This window comes from Bombina bombina, chromosome 2 (assembly GCF_027579735.1).
Source record: "Bombina bombina isolate aBomBom1 chromosome 2, aBomBom1.pri, whole genome shotgun sequence".
Classification (NCBI taxonomy): domain Eukaryota; kingdom Metazoa; phylum Chordata; class Amphibia; order Anura; family Bombinatoridae; genus Bombina; species Bombina bombina.
In genome coordinates, this window is record NC_069500.1 from 807,738,175 (window position 1) to 807,759,609 (window position 21,435).

At 37.0% G+C, this 21,435-nt stretch overlaps 1 protein-coding gene across 1 annotated transcript in view; it reads right to left on the reverse strand.

Annotated features, from left to right (window-relative positions):
* Positions 1-21,435, reverse strand: part of LOC128649647 (fibrillin-2-like) — a 77,351-nt gene that overhangs the window by 17,005 nt on the left and 38,911 nt on the right. Inside the window, exons 3-4 of the mRNA XM_053703018.1 lie at positions 9,389-9,471; positions 4,448-4,546 (exon numbers count right to left, since the gene is read on the reverse strand). Coding sequence (XP_053558993.1) covers positions 4,448-4,546; positions 9,389-9,471 — 182 coding nt within the window. The remainder of the gene's footprint in view (positions 1-4,447; positions 4,547-9,388; positions 9,472-21,435) is intronic.

Genomic DNA, 21,435 nt, shown 5'->3' on the forward strand with positions numbered 1-21,435 from the left:
CATGGACACTGAATCTATTTGAAAGCCCAAAAAGGTTACCTTTGTCTGAGGAATCAAGGAACTCTTTGGTAAATTGATCCTCCAACCATGTCTTTGAAGAAACAACACAAGTTGATTCGTATGAGATTCTGCAGAATGTAAAGACTGAGCAAGTACCAAGATATCGTCCAAATAAGGAAATACCGCAATACCCTGTTCTCTGATTACAGAGAGAAGGGCACCGAGAACCTTTGAAAAGATCCTTGGAGCTGTTGCTAGGCCAAAGGAAGGGCAACAAACTGGTAATGCTTGTCTAGAAAAGAGAATCTCAGAAACTGATAGTGATCTGGATGAATTGGAATATGAAGATATGCATCCTGTAAATCTATTGTGGACATATAATGCCCTTGCTGAACAAAAGGCAGAATAGTCCTTATAGTCACCATTTTGAATGTTGGTATTCTTACATAACGATTCAATATTTTTAGATCCAGAACTGGTCTGAAGGAATTCTCCTTCTTTGGTACAATGAATAGATTTGAGTAAAACCCCAGACCCTGTTCCAGAACTGGAACTGGTACAATTACCCCAGCCAACTCTAGATCTGAAAACACATTTCAGAAATGCCTGAGCCTTCACTGGGTTTACTGGAATGCGAGAGAGAAAAAATCTTCTCACAGGAGGTCTTATCTTGAAACCTATTCTGTATCCCTTGAGAAACAATGTTCTGAATCCAAAGACTGTGAATCGAATTGATCCCAAACATCTTTGAAAAATCGTAACCTGCCCCCTACCAGCTGCGCTGGAATGAGGGCCGCACCTTCATGCGGACTTAGGAGCTGGTTTTGACTTTCTAAAAGGCTTGGATTTATTCCAGACTGGAGAAGGTTTCCAAACGGAAACCGTTCCTTTAGGGGAAGGGTCAGGTTTCTGTTCCTTTATTCTGACGAATGGAACGAAAACGATTAGCAGCCCTGAATTTACCCTTAGATTTTTTGTCCTGAGGCAAAAAGGTTCCCTTCCCCCCAGTAACAGTTGAAATAATAGAATCCAACTGTGAACCAAATAATTTATTACCTTGGAAAGAAAGAGAAAGTAAAGTTGACTTAGAAGTCATATCTGCATTCCAAGATTTAAGCCATAAAGCTCTTCTAGCTAAAATAGCTAAAGACATATATCTGACATCAATTCTAATGATATCAAAAATGGCATCACAAATAAAGTTATTAGCATGTTGAAGAAGTTTAACAATGATATAAGCATTATGGTCTGATACTTGTTGTGCTAAAGCCTCCAACCAAAAAGTTGAAGCTGCAGCAACATCAGCCAAAGAAATAGCAGGTCTAAGAAGATTACCTGAACATAAATAAGCTCTCCTTAGAAAGGATTCAAGCTTCCTGTCTAAAGGATCCTTAAAGGAAGTACTATCCGCCGTAGGAATAGTAGTACGTTTAGTAAGAGTAGAAATAGCCCCATCAACTTTAGGGATTTTATCCCAAAATTCTAATCTATCAGATGGCACAGGGTACAATTTCTTAAACCTTTGAGAAGGAGTAAATGAAGTACCCAGACTATTCCATTCCCTAGAAATTACTTCTGAAATAGCATCAGGAACTGGAAAAACTTCAGGAATAACTACATGAGGTTTGAAAAACGAATTTAAATGCTTAGTAGATTTAGTATCAAGAGGACTAGACTCCTCCATATCTAAAGCAATTAACACCTCTTTAAGTAAAGAACGAATAAACTCCATCTTAAATAAATATGAAGATTTATCAGTGTCAATATCTGAGGCAGAATCTTCTGAGCCAGATAGATCCTCATCAGAAACAGATAAGTCAGAATGATGACGGTCATTTAAAAATTCATCTGAAATATGAGAAGTTTTAAAAGACCTTTTTACGCTTACTGGAAGGAGGAATAACAGACAGAGCCTTCCTAATAGATTTAGAAACAAATTCTTTTACATTAACAGGGACATCCTGAACATTAGATGTTGAAGGAACAACAATAGGTAATGGATTATTACTAATGGAAATACAATCTGCATTAGAAAGTTTATCATGACAGTTATCACAAACAACAGCTGGAGGAACAGTTACCAAAAGTTTACAACAAATGCACTTAACTTTGGTAGAACCAGCATCAGGCAGCGTCTTTCCAGAAGTAGATTCTGATCCAGGGTCATGTTAAGACATCTTGCAATTTGTAATAGAAAAAACAACATATAAAGCAAAATTATCAAATTCCTTAAATGACAGTTTCAGGAATGGGAAAAAATGCCAAATGAACAAGCCTCTAGAAACCAGAAGCAATGAAAAATGAGACTGAAATAATGTGAAAAAAAGGTGGAGACAAGAATGATGCCCACATTTTTTAGCGCCAAAAATGACGACCACATTATTGGCGCCAAGAACAACGCCCATATTTTTTTGGCGCCCAAGAATGACGCCACATCCTGTGACGCCGAAAAACGACGCCCACAATTTTGGCGCAAAAAAACGTCCGAACGTCAAATATGACGCAACCATACGCAAACTTCCGGCGTCAATTAAAACGCCGGAAATGACAAAATTTTTGCGCCAAAACAGTTTGCGCCAAAAATTACGCAATAAATTGCAGCATTTTCAGCCCCCCGCGAGCCTAACAGCCCACAGGGAAAAAAAGTCAATTGAAAAAATTCTTAAGGTAAGAAAAAATATCTCATATGCATTATCCCAAATAATGAAACTGACTGTCTGAAATAAGGAATACTGATTATCCTGAATCAAGGCAAATATAAATTTAAACACATATATTTAGAACTTTACATATAAAGTGCCCAACCATAGCTTTGAGTGTCATAAATAGAAATAAGATTTACTTACCCCAAGACACTCATCTACATAAAGTAGATAGCCAAACCAGTACTGAAACGAGAATCAGCAGAGGTAATGGTATATAAGAGTATATCGTCGATCTGAAAAGGGAGGTAAGAGATAAATCTCTACGACCGATAACAGAGAAACTATGAAATAGATCCCGTAGAAGGAGATCATTGAATTCAAACAGGCAATACTCTCCTCACATCCCTCTGACATTCACTGCACGCTGAGAGGAAAACCGGGTTCCAACCTGCTGCGGAGCGCATATCAACGTAGAATCTAGCACAGACTTACTTCACCACCTCCATAGGAGGCAAAGTTTGTAAAACTGATTTGTGGGTGTGGTGGAGGGGGTGTATTTATAGGCATTTTAAGGTTTGGGAAACTTTGCCCCTCCTGGTAGGAATGTATATCCCATACGTCACTAGCTCATGGACTCTTGCTAATTACATGAAAGAAAGTATTGCACTAACTGCACTTTTATGGAGCCACTTGTGTATACAGTTATACATATTCTTATTTATTATATCAGATATCCACTTTGCATGAATACTGTATTTGTAGGTAGGAGTTTAAACTCTTTTTTTATTTCAACAGTAGTACATGATAAAATATATCACTGAATTAAAGATAACGTTAAAACAAGCATGTTTTGCAAATGCAAATATATTTCTGCATAACCTAAATAAATTCATATGTCTCTTTGAGTCTGATATGTCTCTTTGAGTCTGATATGTCTCTTTGAGTCTGATATGTCTCTTTGGGGCCCATTTTATCAAGCTCCGGGTTGGAGCTTGAGGGCCGTGTTTCTGGGAGCCTGCAGGCTCGCCAGAAACAGCAGTTATAAAGCAGCGGTCCTAAAGACTGATGCTCCATAACCTGTCCGCCTGCTCTGAGCAGGCAGACAGACATTGCCGAAAATCAACCCGATCGAGTGCGATCATCGGATTGATTGACCCCCTGCTGGCGGCGTTGCACCAGCAGCACACAAGAGCTGCTGGTGCAATGCTGAATACGGAGAGCGTATTGCTCTCCGCATTCAGCGAGGTCTGGCGGACCTGATCCGCACTTTTGGATCAGGTCTGCCAGACCTTTGATAAATAACCCCCTTTGAGTCTGGCTTGAGCGCTATTTACACGTTAAATATATATTTTTTGAAAAAAAACAGTTATGTTAAAGCTGCTTTCATTGTTTTTCAAACTAACAGGTAATGCAACCTCATCCCTAGGAACAGATTGTTCACATACTGATAAGGATAACTCCTACAGCTGTGTTCGTGGATTCCACACAAGCATAAAACAGAAAAGGTGAGTTTTTAGGCAAAGGAAAATCTTTTGTTAAAAAAAAAACCCGTACTATATTTTAAAATGCAAAAAAATTTAAATTATTATTTTAATATCACTTTAAGAGAAAATGGTGACCATTTTGTAGTTTTTTGGGGGTTGTGTGCATCTTTTTTCAAGAGTCATGTATTCAACCATTTGAATGGTACTGTTATGTATAGACAATGTATAGGTTTTGTTAATGTCTCAATCGTGTTACATTTATCAGTAGACACCATGGTTTTAACTTATATAAATGAGGAATGGGTTCCTCTAAATTACCTCCTCCAGCTCCGCAGTTTGGAGAGAGTTGCCCATTTGAGCAGGTACACATGTTAGGCCTTGAACAAAATCCATCTCCACATGAATTTCGGCAAATAGCTGAAAGAGAAATGAAATAGGTTACTGCACTGACATTACAGGATATTAAAATTCATGAGAGACCTGGAATGCTTTTGCTTTGCAATGTGTTCTACAGTCTAAAATGTAAGATTTGCATGTGCTATTTACTTGAGTTTTTTTCTGAGAAAATAAAAAAATCTACACAAAATGTTAATAATTTTATATTTTTTTGTTTTAGAATGTTGCTCCTTATATCTTAACATCAGCTACTTCAAGGGACACTCAGGTTAAATTAAATTTTCATGATTCAGATACAGCATGTCATTTTAAACAACTTTCCAATTTACTTCCATTAAAAAAAATGTGGCAGTCTTTTATATTTACAATTTTTGAGCCACCAGATCCTACTGAGCATGTGCAAGAATTCACAGACTATACGTATATGCATTTGTGATTGGCTGATTGCTATCACATGGTACAGGGGGAGTGGAAATATGCATAACTTTGAAATTTATTATAAAAATATCTACTACTAATTTGAAGTTCAGACTAAGTGCTATTGCATTGTCTTGTTATCTTACATTTGTTGATTATGCAAATCTAATGTGTTGACTGGTCCTTTAAGTAATTATGTTGATGCCAATGAGCAACCATTTTTTAAATGTTTTTGACGCCCATAGTTATCAAAGTGTATTACCAACAATAATGCCGTAAGGGTCTAGTACACCCAGTGCTGGAGTACTAATGACCTTTAAATTTGTATGCTGTTCTGAATAGTAAAATGGTTAAATTATATGATTTATTAGTGCATTTTTATCTTATTTCCTGTTAGTTCACAAATCTAATTATTGCAAACTAAGACCAGAAGACAACCATATATGGTTTTCTTTACAGGCCTTGTTATATACTCTGCTTCAGGCTTTCGGCCTTTATGAATATAATCAAAAACATCTGAGGAAAACTAGAAAGAAAGATGTCTAATCCGTCGTTCAAGATATCACATGGAGATCAGTTTTTACTACAGGTCAGATTGGGGGAATGTAAAGCTGTAGCTTAGTTGTTCCGCTCGAAGTAAATGCATCTGGAAAATGGATGCATATGTCGCTTTAATCTCTGGTGAAAGCAATGCTATCTTACCACCTGTATAAGCAGAGCACAGGAAATCATCAACAGGCCCTAGAGAAACATTTCCCATATACTGCCCCCCCTAAATAAATAAGTACATATGGCATATCTGTAACACCTCTGGGAGAGCAGGATGACATGACTGGCTGTCACTGACCTCACATGCCACAACATTCAGTGATTCAGGGAGGAACTCTCAGTCACTTATTGCAAAAGTTGTGAAATAAAGTAAAACTCCTTCTATTCTTTTTAAAACCCACAACCCAGGACCACCCTGCTTTAAACCTCATGACATCACCACTCTGGGATGTAAAACAGACATTTGAGATTGGCCATTAAAATTAAACCAGCCGGAGCAAACTATTTACTATTATATACCCTGCTCAAATATACATTTTGAGCCAGATTTAGCTAAAGCAATATTTGCGCTCCACTTTGTAATACCAGCGCACGATATTGTTCCGCTGGTATCAATAGTTAACAGCCATGGGAACTGGGAAGCATTGCACTAACGAGAGTGCACTTCCATAGACTCCAATGGGAGCCTCGTTCTGATGCAGTCACAGACAGCATCAGAACCTTGCGCAGCGAAGGGGTAAGTAACACAGCGATGGGCGGGCAGTTAGTAAATATATATGTATATGCTTATATACAAAATTTATGTGTTAATATGTGTATATACACATATTAACACATAAATATATATGTATATATTCATATACATATACTGTATATTTACTGGGAACACACAGTTCCAATAGACCACAATGTAAAGGCACTTTTCAGTGCCGTTTATTTCTAACACCCCACTCCCACCAACTTTAGACCCCAAAACTGCCTAGTGCATTTGTTTTAAATGGCTGGTTAATCATTGCGTGCCCGCAAATGGAAAATCTGTCTGTTTGCAGGCATGCCATAATTTAGTGCTCCACTTGTAATCTAGTCCTTAATGTATTACTTTTGTACTCTAGCAGAAACATACAAAGTTTATAAATATCGATCTAGTTATCCTTTTATTGTCTATCATCTATATTCTATAATTATATCTAATAGAATCCATCAATTAATCTGTGTGTCTGTCGGTATACAGTGGGGCAAAAAAGTATTTAGTCAGCCACCAATTGTGCAAGTTCTCCCACTTAAGAAGATGAGAGAGGCCTGTAATTTTCATTATAGGTATACCTCAACTATGAGAGGCAAAATGTGAAAACAAATCCAGACAATCACATTGTCTGATTTGGAAAGAATTTATTTGCAAATTATGGTGGAAAATAAGTATTTGGTCAATATCAAAAGTTAATCTCAATACTTTGTTATATATCCTTTGTTGGCAATGACAGAGGTCAAACGTTTTCTGTAAGTCTTCACAAGGTTGTCACACACTGTTGCTGGTATGTTGGCCCATTCCTGCAGGCAGATCTCCTCTAGAGCAGTGATGTTTTGGGGCTGTCGCTGGGCAACACAGACCTTCAACTCCCTCCAAAGGTTTTCTATGGGGTTGAGATCTGGAGACTGGCTAGACCACTCCAGGACCTTGAAATGCTTCTTACGAAGCCACTCCTTCGTTGCCTGGGTGGTGTGTTTGGGATCATTGTTATGCTGAAAGACCCAGCCACGTTTCATGTTCAATGCCCTTGCTGATGGAAGGAGGTTTGCACTCAAAATCTCACGATACATGACCCCATTCATTCTTTCATGTACACGGATCAGTCGTCCTGTTCCCTTCGCAGAGAAACAGCCCCAAAGCATGATGTTGCCACCCCCATGCTTCACAGTAGGTATGGTGTTCTTTAGTTGCAACTCAGCATTCTCTCTCCTCCAAACACGACGAGTTGTGTTTCTACCAAACAGTTCTACTTTGGTTTCATCTGACCATATGACATTGTCCCAATCCGCTTCTGGATCATTCAAATGCTCTCTAGCATACTTCAGACGGGCCCGGACATGTACTGGCTTAAGCAGGGGGTACGTCTGGCACTGGCGTAGTGTGTTACTGATGGTAGCCTTTGTTACGTTGGTCCCAGCTCTCTGCAGGTCATTCACTAGGTGCCCCCGTGTGATTCTGGGATGTTTGCTCACTGTTCTTGTGATCATTTTGACCCCACGGGGTGAGATCTTACGCGGAGCCTCAGATCGAGGGAGATTATCAGTGGTCTTGTATGTCTTCCATTTTCTAATTATTACTCCCACAGTTGATTTCTTCACACCAAGCTGCTTGCCTATTGCAGATTCAGTCTTCCCAGCCTGGTGCAGGTCTACAATTTTGTTTCTGGTGTCCTTCGACAGCTCTTTGGTCTTCACCATAGTGGAGTTTGGAGTGTGACTGTTTGAGGTTGTGGACAGGTGTCTTTTATACTGATAACAAGTTCAAACAGGTTCCATTAATACAGGTAATGAGTGGAGGACAGAGGAGCCTCTTAAAGAAGAAGATACAGGTCTGTGAGAGCCAGAAATCTTGCTTGTTTGTAGGTGACCAAATACTTACTTTCCACCATAATATGCAAACAAATTCTTTACAAATCAGACAATATGATTGTCTGGATATGTTTCCACATTTTGTCTCTCATAGTTGAGGTATACCTATGATGAAAATGACAGGCCTCTCTCATCTTCTTAAGTGGGAGAACTTGCACAATTGGTGGCTGACTAAATACTTTTTTGCCCCACTGTATCTGTCAATATATTTATTTATCATTTATCATCTCTCTTTATATATCTAATTAAACTGACCAGTTAATTTGTGTCTGTCTATTGATCTATACAGGTGACCCTCGTTTTACAACTGTTCAATTTACACCGTTTCAGAATAACAACCTTTTTTCCAGTCATGTGACTGCTATTGAAAAGCATTGAGAAGCAGTGCATTTATTAAAATAGCCATTAGGTGGAGCTGTCCGCTTGTGTTGTAGCAAAGCCAAGCAAGCTGAAATTAATCAGTTTAACCAGACCAGAGCAATCGAGCAGATTTCAAAGGAACAAGATCTTCCTGTCTATAAATCAGTCCAGATTGGAATGCATAGAAAGAACTGTTTGCAGAAAAATGCAAGTAAAGTCTGTTGTGTGATTATTTTATTAGATTTATAATGGTGTTTAGCAAATGTTTTTGTTCATTTAACTTAGTTTAATTATATATTCTGTGTTGTGTGATTATTGTATTAGGTTTATAATGCTGTTTAGCATTTAAAGTCTTAATTTCAAAGCTTTAAAAATAATGTATTAGGTGTTACTAATATTTTGAGAGGGGCCTGGAACCTATCTCCCTCACTTCCCATTGACTTACATTATAAACTGGGTTTCAATTTACAACGGTTTCGATTTACAACCATTCCTTCTGGAACCTAACCCCGGCGTAAACTGAGGGCTACCTGTATTCTCCTTATACATTTACTGTATCCTGCTAGAATGCATGTGGGCAGATGAAATCTCTGAGAATTAGGTAGCCCTGCATAAGGACCACTAAACAGCGTAGAATAGCAAAATCAATAAATGCATAATAAATAGCCAATGCAAAAGCACTTGGTTTCACATTAGTAGTAGATTTGTTTCTGACAAATTTCAAAGTTTGTTTTATTTTTTTTTACAAAAGAGGCCTAAAATATTTTAGACAAGTCTGTAATTTAAAAATGAAGCTAAATAGGATTGAAAACATGGAAAAAGTGTCATATTGAAATGAGAAACTATTTTATGTGTGTCCAACTTTCTACTCACTACCTATTTCCTTAGCCATGGAAAAATAAGAAATAACTTTATACTTACGAACAATACATTGGTTTCCTCCTGGCAATGTTTTCCACCCAGGGCAGCAGTAGGAATGGAATCTGGATCCACAAACATTAGGTCTGAAAAACAATACAATAATATTTAGACACAGTTTGTTCTTTGTTAAAGGGAAAGTAAGGCCAAAACTAAACGTTCATGAATCAGATAGAGCATGCAATTGTAAGCAACTTTTCAAATTACTTATAGGGGCTGATTTATGAAAGTGCGAGCAGACATGATGCGATGTAGCGTATCATGTTCACCGCACATCGATAAATGCCGACAGCATACGCTGTCGGCATTTATCATTGCACAAGTAGTTCTTGTGAACTGCTTGTGCAATGCTGACCCCTGCAGATTTGCGGCCTGTCGGCTGCTAGCAGGGGATGTCAATCAGCCCGGGCGTATAGGATCGGGCGGATTGATGTCCGCAGCCTCAGAGCAGGCGGACAAGTTATGGAGCAGTGTTCTTTAGACCGCTGCTTCATAACTGCTGTTTCCGGCGAGCCTGAAGGCTAGCGCGGAAACAGGGGCATCAAGCTCCATTCAGAGCTTGATAATTCGGTCCCCTAGTATCTAATTTGATTCATTTTCTTGGAATTCTGTTTTGAAAAGCATACCTAGGTAGACTCAGGGGCAGCAATGCACTACTGAGAGCTAGCTGCTGATTGGTGGCTGCATATATATGCATTTTGTCATGGTCTCTCCTGATGTGTTCTGCTATCTCAAAGGAGTGCATTGATGCTCCTTCAACAAAGGATACCAATGAAATGAAGCTAATCTGATAATAGTATTTTGGAAACTTGCTTTTATTTAACTTTTTCATGCAAAAAATATTTTAACATGGTTAAATGAATAGTCTAGTCAAAATTAAACTTCCTCAATTCAGATAGAGCATGCAATTTTAAGCAACTTTCTAATTTTTTTTTTTCTTCATTCTCTTGGTATCTTTATTTGAAAGTAAGTTTAGGAGCTGGCCCATTTTTGGGTTAGCACCTGTAGCGCTTGCTAATTGGTGCCTACATTTAGACACCAATCAGAAAGTGCTGCCCAGGTCCTGAACCAATAATGGACCGGTTTCCTATGCTAACATTCTTCCTTTTTCAAATAAAGATACCAAGAGAACGAAGCAAAATTGATCAATGGAGTAAATTAGAAAGTTGAAATCTCTATCTGAATCATGAAAGTTTAATTTTGACTAGACTATTCCTTTAATGTCTGTTCTTTCATACAGAGCAGGTTGAGTGACTGAGTTATCCATTTAAATACTAGACACCTTATCCCTATTGTCAATAGTTATATAGTGAATGCCATCAGTCTAATTTTGAAAGGTTTAGGATACATGATCTGTCTCTCTCAAATGCCGGTGACCCGTGACAGCAAATTTGGAAAAATATTTTGAGGCTATCATGTGATCTAAAGTATTTTCATTCTGCATTCAGAGTCATGCCATGACTAAAGCTGCAAACATAGAAAGTGTCTCTTAACTAATCTCTAAGTCACATGATAAAATAAAAGACATTCTTGACATGTATTACAAAATACAATAAACTGCAGTTTATTTCAGTTATTCAGCTAAGGTTTTTTAAATGTTGGGGTTCAAAGACGCACTATTGTCAGATGACTAAACAATAAACAAGCCCATGACAGTTCTTTCTTTATTTGTGCCCCTATTTTAATCCTATGGCTGGAAAGAATAGGGGGTGGTGCCGATGTAGTCCATGAATAGGGTTGCCACCCAGATGGTACAGACATGGCCGGTATTTTTCAGGGTTAAGTCAAAGTTGAAAACAAAAAGATAACTATAGAAATAAGGGTGCTATCATGTTCAATCTTCTTCTAAGTGTATTGGAATTTAATTATAAACAAATTATCATTTAAAATCAGTTATATCAGTTTTAGATTTATGCTGCATAATTAATTATACTAAAGAGCTTCACCTGTATTTTTTTCCAGAAAAGGTGGCAACCCTATCCATGGATAAAACCAATCATTGGCAGGATTTAGACATTCCTAGTAGTGTTTGGGTGGTCTCAGGTTTTTCTTAGACTGGTAGGCAGGACAGTAGTGCAGACCTTCTGCTCCTCATAATAATAATAACCATGATAATGTTGTGTTTACCATCCACAAACTCCCACTCAGGAACTGCAATGCATTACCACTCCTGGACAGGACACAATTCGGGAGCCAATCACGGGCAACATATCTACATAGCTGCAAACTGGTTGTGTACTGGGGTTTAACTTTGCTTTTCATTCCTTTCTGGGTGTAGGAACTTTTGTGCCATAATAAAATCTCTAATGATTTATAATATTTTATTATTACATTAGACTGTTCCTTTAAGACATCACTCTGCTTTGCTGGGCAATAGGCATTACAATTCCCAGTAAAACGGACTGGTTCTATAAATGTTCCTTATCACAACTTAAACTTATGGGTCAAAAAGTCTGTATATAAATACTTTTTTTTAATAAAGATTTGAAAAACAGATAAGGTATAAATGGAAATGATACACAATATATTATAAATGTTTGGATATAGTAAAGAATCATTTATAGAATATACGCTAACTATGTAATATTTAAATGCTTTAAAAAATATTATATTTATTTGACATGAATTTTTTTTTTAATTCTTGCTTAGATATTAAAAGTAAAAAAAATTGATACAAATTTTATTTTTTATCAAGAGACATTGCATTTTAATATTTTTTTAGTATCTATAGCAAACTGTCCCACTGATCACCATTATTCAGACACATGATAGTGATCTGTCATCCTTTATCAATCTGTGTTATTTGATATAATGTATTACTCAAGCTGTGAAGAAAGATGTAAAAAAAAAAGTAAAATATTGAAAGAGATAGCTGTTTCGCATCACTGAGAGACATATGATTTAAACTGGATATTCTCCCATCTGGCCATTATTATAGGAGAAAAAGGCATGAAGAGATGTCTTGCCATGAGTGGGGGCTCTGTTTATAGAGGGGAAATGAAGCAGTAAAATCCATTTGGGGTGATATCATAGTTTTGTAATCTCAAGGTTGAAAAATCTTTGGGTCAAGAAAGGTTACATTAATTTATCAATCTTGTCCATGCAGCCCAGACAGATGGGTTTGCTCGCCCATATCAGCTTGGTTGAAAACACGAACAAGAGGTAGAGATCAGCGGGAATACAATTTGTAGGAGAGATGGAGAGAGGTTATATGAAGGCAATATAGAAAGGGGGTTATATGATGCAAGGGAAATCGTGTATGACATCATTGCCTATATTCAATAAAACTAATGTGGGATAAATAATATATGATGGACAAAAACTTGTCACAGACATCACAACAATTATGACCTTCAAAAAGATTTGTACCCTCCTTCTTCACATGAGCAAGTTCTGAGTCAGTCTCAAATTATAATCAATAAGGCAGCATCTATTTGTAACTGTTCACCACTCTGCATATAAGAGTTCCACTGGTAAGGGATACCAGCGTTCTGTTAAGATTTGCTCGCCGTCGAAATTTGCATGCCCACAATTACATTATCACACCACATTTGTTTAAAAAGAATGTGTGGAATATAATTACATAAATACAAGCATGCGCACATCATTCAATAGCAAATTTTGATGGAGATGAAGAATTTGTCCTTTCATTCATCATGAAAGTGGGTCAGGTAAATGCGCGCATGTGCAGTAACATTTTGTAGTAGCAAATGTCAATGGAGAACTTATTTTAATGCATTAAAGTTAATAAGTTTCTAAAAAACGCTTAAAAAAAACACATGACTGTGATATGAGATACTTCCCTTTAAATTCAACGTGCACATGAAAAAATCGTGACCACGTCCCCTGAGAAGTCCCTTGCTTAAAGGGACACTAAACCCACATTTTTTTCTTTCATGATTCAGATAGAGAATACACTTTTAAACAACTTTCCAATTTACTTCTATTATCTAATTTGCTTCATTTTTTTAAATACCTTTGTTGAAGAAAGAACAATGCACATGGGAGAGCCAATCACATGAGGCATCTATGTGCAGCAACCAATCAGCAGCTACTGAGCATATCTAGATATGCTTTTCAGCAAAGAATATCAAGATAATGAAGCAAAATAGCTAATAGAAGTAATTTAGAAAGTTGTTTAAAACTACATGCTCTTTCTAAATCATGAAAGAAAATTTTGGGTTTAATGTCCCTTTGAGTCTGTGGCATTGTCAAGTGACCTTTGTATTATCTAGCAAGACTTCTTTGCCATAGTAAATCAGACGCGTATATATTACAAATACATTATGTAAATGGTTTAATAAGCTTGTTTTTTACATGTATGGTTATGAGTATTGGTTTTCTGCTCTGCTAGCATTACATGTTTGATGTGGATACATCATGTATTGGGCACATCATGCAATTATAGATTTTAATGGCAGGAAAGCCGCTTAAGAAACTGGGGAAAATATAGGTGAAACAATGCTTAGTTTATAGCATCTTTTAATCTGGCCTATTATGAGAAGTTAAAGGGAGGGATTCTATATAACAAAAGTTATAGAGAAGGATCATTAAATAACATGAGGGATTTTTGGAGAGTAAATGGAGCAATAAGAAGAGTTATAGGGAGATGTTGTATGAGCAATAGAAGGTGCTATAAGGGCAGAGTATATGAGAGGAGAAAGCATAGATTTTTTTTTTTTTAAATGAACTTTATTGAGGGTCTGTACACATTTCGGATTTATTTTTTTGTCATGAAAGGCCCCATCTCCATTTGAATACTATGGGCATATTTATCAAGCTCCGTATGGACCTAATGCCCCGTGTTTCCGGCGAGCCTTGAGGCCCCGCCGGAAACAGAAGTTATGAAGCAGCGGTGTAAAAGGACCTCTGCTCCATAATCTGTCCGTCTGCCTCTGAGGGTCGCAGACAGAAATCAACCCGATTGAATATGATCGGGTTGATTGACACCCCCTGCTAGCTGCCGATTGGCTGCGAATCTGCAGGGGGCGGCATTGCACCAGCAGTTCACAAGAACTGCTGGTGCAATGATAGATGCAGAGAGCGTATGCTGTTGGCATTTATCGATGTGCAGCGGACATGATCCGCCAATATCGGATCAAGTCCGCTTGCACATTAATAAATAGGCCCCTACGTTCTGATTTTTTATTATTTTATTTTTGGGTTACTTGAAGCTTATTAAGGCACAATGACCAATGTGAAAGAGGCAGGTGATTATCTTTCAAATGAGGGGGTCTTGGTCATCTATGGCTGCTAAGAAGCTAGATTGAAGAGTTTGAATCACCATATATCTCTATTACAGCTACACTAACTCCTCCCCTTTGTGACATCAGTTCACATTTGTGATGATGGTCACTTGCACTCCTATTGAAGACTAGTTGGAAGTGCCGCTCACTAGGCCACCAATAATTTCCTGGCCTGCAGTTTTGGGGGACAGGGCCCTGGGCAAGACAAATTTGTGAGCCTCTCAGCCCAGGACCGCTGTCCCAAAATTTAGTGTGTTCTATATGTAATAATAAAACTATATATTTTACACTTTTTAATACCATAAACACTTCTTCTTATGATAAATATAGGAGGTATATTGCACCTTCTCATACCCTCACCCCTATCAATACAGGTCTGGTGGGAGTCACCGAAAGCATCTTCTGATCAGCCAAATCGCATGATGATGTTAATTTTCGATTGTTATCTGTAAGTATTGGGCTTTGGTATAAATAAGTGATAAAATAAGGAGATATGATTGCTCTGCCCAATCTTATGAGTTGTGGGTGTTTAAAGAACAAAGCCCAGCTATTTCATATACAAAAAAATAAACCTAAAGAAACAATTTCTTATTCATTTTATATTCTGCTGCTGGTAATTAAAGTCATAGGAAATGCATTAAGGGAAATGCAATTCTACAGTACACTGTCCCTTTAATTAGTCATAGTCAAGGGAGGAAAAGATAATTATAGAAGGGTTTTCAACTGTTTTAGTATTATTTTACCATTTATATGTAAGTTATACGGCTAGCAAACTAATATTGTGTGCAATTTACCAGCTTCAAACAATGGGGTTAAACAGCTGTACAATGCATGCTTATGTTAAGGCTGTGTGCCACAGCAATATAGCACTTTTTGTTAACAAGTCATTGTTTTTCAGGTTAGAGAACTTTTTTTTTTATTGGACCACCATGAAAGCAGAGGTAAACTGGTGCATATTTCAAGACCACCAAAGTATTTTAGATTAGATTTTTTTTTTTTGGTGGGGTCAGGAATATAATGGGTAAATATTGATAACAATCAGGCAGATTTTAAAGGCCCCATACATATTTAAATTTCCCCAATGCTTTGATTGTTAACACCCGTTCCTCTGCTTTCAGAAGCAATGCACCACTGGGAGTAGCTGAGCATATAAGTAAGCAAATGACAAGAGACATATATGTGCAGCCATTAATCAACAGCTAGCTCCATCTCCTGAGCCTACCTAGGTATGCTTTTTCATCAAAGGATACCAAGAGAAAAAATATATATAATTAGATAATATAAGTAAATTGGAAAAATCTTTAATCTTTCATGCGCAATCTGAATTTTGAATGAGAAAATTTTGGGTTTCATGTCCCTTTAAAGTGCTTAGATATTTGGAAATAGAAAATAGGTAGCTTTATCCATCTTATATATCAATGAGGCAACATCTGTCCTTCAACCTTCTACCTCTTGGGTAAAGAACAAATTCTACTGTGAAGGATAGCGGCATCACAAACAGAACAATCTACTTAAAAAAATACTTCCAATAACACAGTCCTCTCTAACATATGTGAAAAAAGAAAATATGAAAACAGCAGGTTAAAAGAAAAACAAAAATGAGACAACATCATTAGGTTTGAAACAGTGAGACACAACTGTAGGATGAGATACTTCACTGGAGCCATACAGTCTTTATGTATTCCGCATGCTGGGCGTAAGTGTAGGTGAAAATCCCAATCACTCCTCTAGAACGCTCCTTAACTCCCACCAACAGCCCCTTCATGTCTGCAAGATCACTGGGAATCTTAAATCAGACAAGCAAGGGAACCCCTGGATGAAAGCATTGAAGTTCCCAGTGATTCATTATGCCTGCAGGAGCATATTACATTTTCTACAAGTAGCTCCTTTTCCCTTAGCTCAGCATTTAAAATAGCTGATTTAGCCTGCGATATCCCCACCTATACTGAAAGTTTCTATACTTAAGTATAGGCTATTAACAGGCTATGTAAACACAGCCAGCAGAAGAAATTACACTCCCATTGGGATGTAGAAGAGATAACTAATAAAATGTTAATATTCCATTGTGGGTAAAGGAGCAGAGTGGAAGTGAAGTGCAGTTCAGGACCAGAATATGCGTGGAGAATCTCCCGCCCTCCCTCATATTTTTTTATATGTGCACTGTCTTGATTTGTATGTCGCAGCTTGGGCGTGGCCGGGGGGTGCCTGCCTATTTTTGTGGGTGGCTTTGACCAAAAGGGCGATTGTTGATACCTCCTGTTTTGATTGGCAGGGGAGAATTGTATACAAGGGGACGTGCCCTTCTCAGTAGTAAGGAAGCGCATGTTTTGTGGCTGGGCAAGTACCCTGGGATTTTATGAAAATGTTTAACTGTTTGGTAATATTATGGCTTTATTATTTATTGTGTTCAATAAAGCAAGCTGCAGCCTTTATAAGCCATGTTCTTGTGTCATGCATTTATTTAAGCGGAAAGTAGTGCCTAGTAAGGGGGTCAAATATTTTACAGTTGCAAACAGTTACATAAACTATTATACAAGCATGTTTTGTGAAGAGCTGCTGTCGGGATTATTTATTTTACGCATTGGTAGCATTTGATGAGTGAGATCATGTATTGGGTACCTTACGCAACTATATTTGTTAATGGCGGGAACGCCTACTAACAAATCTGTGAAAAATATAGGGGATACTTATTGAATTTTGAAAATGAACAAAGGCCCTCTAGAACCACACAAGCCACTATGAATCTAGGGCCATTCTTTTTTGGTGGGGGGCACATACATATATAAAGGACACTAAAGTCAAAATTAAACTTTTATGTTTCAGGCAGAACAATGCAACTTAAAATGTTTTTAAAACAAAATCCAATATAGTTCCATTTTCAAAATGTGCGCAGTCTTTTTTTAAGAACACTTTCTGTGGCATCAGCAAATACTGAGCATGTGGAAGACTTCTCAGTATATACATGATTGGCTGATGGCTGTCACATGATACAGGAGAGGGGGAAATGAAAAAAAATAAACAACACTATTACATTGTCTATCTATTATGCATGTGTTGATAATGTAGTTCTACTGTATTAATGGTCCTTTGACTTTCCCCAATGCTTTGGTGGAATTACTGCTCTGCTGCTTTCAGCCTTCACTTTAGAGTAGAAATGTATGAACAGAAAACAGGTAATTTTATCCATCCAGTCTCTTATCTATTGTGAAACCATAGACCTCATTATATGTATAGTATTATACAGAGATCTAATCTAGAGACTGGTGCGTATCTGCGCTTTATCAGCTTTACAGGAGCCCTTGAGTGTTTACACACTGGATTTGTTTTTTTTACATACATTTGTCTGTATCTTTTCTCAGTGGATTTGTTGGCAGGGCCGGACTGAGATTAAAAAACAGCCCTGGAAAAATTAAATACCAACCATATTTTCTGTTGAGTACAGAATTATATAATATTAATTTTTAATAAAATAAAAAAATAAAAAAATGACTTATTATTGTCATATAGGCACCCTACAACCAAGTCTTTTCTATTACGCCCTTTAAAAGTGGGAAGATGATTGTCCATATGTGATTTGGAGAAGACACACAAGGGTCACTCTGCTGCACAGTACTGTGACTTGATTGGACACTAAAAGCCATTCAAAAGAGAGCTAATAAATGGTACAAGTTCTAGGAAATAAAACCTATAAGGAGATACTTTGTGACCTTAAAGTGATGGTAAATTTACCAGTGCTTTAAATAAAAGAGACTATCAGTCATGAAGAATAAAAAACTGAAAGTTCCTTTATTTGCCTGCAGCTTATATATGCCGCGCTGAGCCCCATGGCAGAACGCTACTTTTCCAATGAGGTGATGATTCCACCTCTTAGCCAATAGCCATGCGGCCCAGTTAGCATTATGCTGTATGGCTAGCATGCTATTGGCTAACATCACCTCATTGATAAAATAGCGCTCTGCCAAGGGCGGCCTGGCATATGCTGCAGGCAAATAAAGGAACTTTCAGCATAAGATATTTTATAGTCCCCTTTATTTGTAGCATTAGTAAATCCTAGAGTTTCAAAAACCCTAGGATTTACCATCACTTTAATATGTATAGCTCAAATGAAGAGAGGTGATACAGAAGAAGAAGCAAAATATAGTTACACTTATAATAACACTATCTAATAAAAAAAATATTGTAAAAAAAATATTGAACACAAGAGTTTTAAAGGCTCAAAGATATGAGAACTCAGGTTTTAGAAAATAAAGGCAGGCAAAGGGCTTTAAATTTAAGATACATGTGTATGTATATATATATATATATATGTGTGTGTGTCTATATGTGTACATATGTATTTATGTATTTATATGTATATTTATGTATTTACAGACATATATACACATATAAACACATAATACATATGTACACATATAGAAGTGCATTGGAGCCCTTTGCAGTTAAGTAAGTAAAAACACGTAAAAGCATATTTATGCAATATTCATTTTTGATAAAGGTTTTAACTATGCATTTACTGTAAATATTTCAAATTCCAATGTTCTGTACATAGCAGAATAGGTTCTAAGTATTATACTGGTTCGAGATGATAGAAAGGCAACAGTAACTCAAATAACCACTCTTTACAACCAAGGTATGCAGAATACCGATTCTGAATGCACAACACGTCGAACCTTGAAGCATATGAGCTACAGCAGCAGAAGACCACACGGGTGCCACTCCTGTCAGCTAAGAACAGGAAACCGAGGCTACAATTCCCACAGGCTCACCAAAATTGGACAATAGAAGATTGGAAAAACGTTGCTTGGTCTGATGAGTCTCGATGTCAGCTGTGACATCCAGATGGTAGGGGCAGAATTTGGCGTAAACAACATGAAAGCATGGATCCATCCTGCCTTGTATCAATGGTTCAGGGTTGTGGTGGTGGTGTAATGGTGTGGGGGATATTTTCTTGGCACATTTTGGGCCCCTTGGTACCAATTGAGCATCGTTTAAATGAAACCGCCTACCTGAGTATTGTTGCTGACCATGTCCATCCCTTTATGACTACAGTGTACCCATCTTCTGAAGGCTACTTCCAACAGGATAATGCACCATGCCACAAAGCTCAAATCCTCTTTAACTGGTTTCTTCAACATGACAATGAGTTCACTGTATTCCAATGGCCTCCACAGTCACCAGAGCTCAATTCAATTAATAGAGCACCTTTAGGATGTGGTGGAACGGGAGATTTGCATCATAAATGTGCAGCAGTCAAATCTGCAGCAACTGCCTGATGCTATCATGTCAATATGGACCAAAATGTCTGAGGAATGTTTCCAACACCTTGTTGAATCTGTGTCACGAAGAATTAAGGAACACTAGCAAGGTGTACCTAATAAACTGACCGGTGAGTATATATATATATATATATATATATATATATATGTGTGTGTGTGTGCAGAACAATTGAATGTGAAATATTTACACTAAATACACACTATAACTTTATTAAATATGAATATTGCATAAATATGATTTTACATGTTTTCATCTACTTGACTGCAAAGTGCTCCAATGCACTTATATATATGTATATAAGTGAATACATATGTATATATTGGTGTATATATGTCTGTAAATACAGTACAAATATACACATATGTACACACATATAAACACACACACACACACACACACATATATATATATATATATATATATATATATATACACAGTATATATATATCCATCTTTAGACATCATATCTTTGAGTCCTTCTAACTTTATTGTGCAATTTTTTTAATAATGTTTATTAGTTAGTGTTATGAGTGTGACTGTACTTTGTAATGTATTTTTGAAGTGTTTGTGACCTCTTAGCAAAATTTTTTTTTAGCCGTGGGCTGCTGTAGCAGCTAAGAATGGCGATCGGTTGAAACAAATAAAGGAGCTTTCTACATAAAGTATCTTATACTACATGAATGAAAGTCCCCTTTATTTGTTTCAATAGTCAATCCTAGCGTTTGTACAACGCTAGGATTGACTTTGCAACTTTCTAATTTACCCCTATTATCAATTTTTCTTCGTTCTCTTGCTATCTTTATTTAAAAAGCAGGAATGTGATGCATAGGAGCCGGCCCATTTTTGGTTGAGAACCTGGATTATGCTTGCTTATTGGTGGGTAGATGTCAGCCTCCAATAAACAAGCACTATCCATGGTGCTGAACCTAAAATGAGCTGGCTGCTAAGATTTACATTCCTGCTTTTAAAATAAAGATAGCAAGAGAACGAAGAAAACATTTAAATAACTCCCCGGGCGTGAGCACAGTGTTATCTATATGGCCCATATGAAATAACAGTCTTCTGTTGTGAAAAGGTAATAAAAAAGCATGTGATAAGAGGCTGTCTGTAGTGGCTTTAAAACAGGCAAAAAATAGAGGTTTAAATGTTATAAAGTATATTAATATAACAATGTTGGTTGTGCAAAGCTGGGGGATGGGCAGTAAAGGCGTTATCTATCTTTTTAAACCACAACAATTTTGGTGTAGACTGTCCCTTTAACAAAAAATAAAAATGTGTTTTCAATTTAAAGATAATGTTTTCTACCTTATAATGCTTAGCAAAAACCAGCTTAAATTATTATTACCAATGAAATTAAAAAAAAATTGCAATCTATAGTTATTAACATTTACAAGTCTGTCAATATTACCTCATGTAGTGTAATTATAATTAATTATTAGGCTGGCCTAATGCATAACCTTTTCGTTTTTTTGCTACCTTTATCAGTACCCTGTACCATGAATCATCTACTATGTCGGTAAATAACTG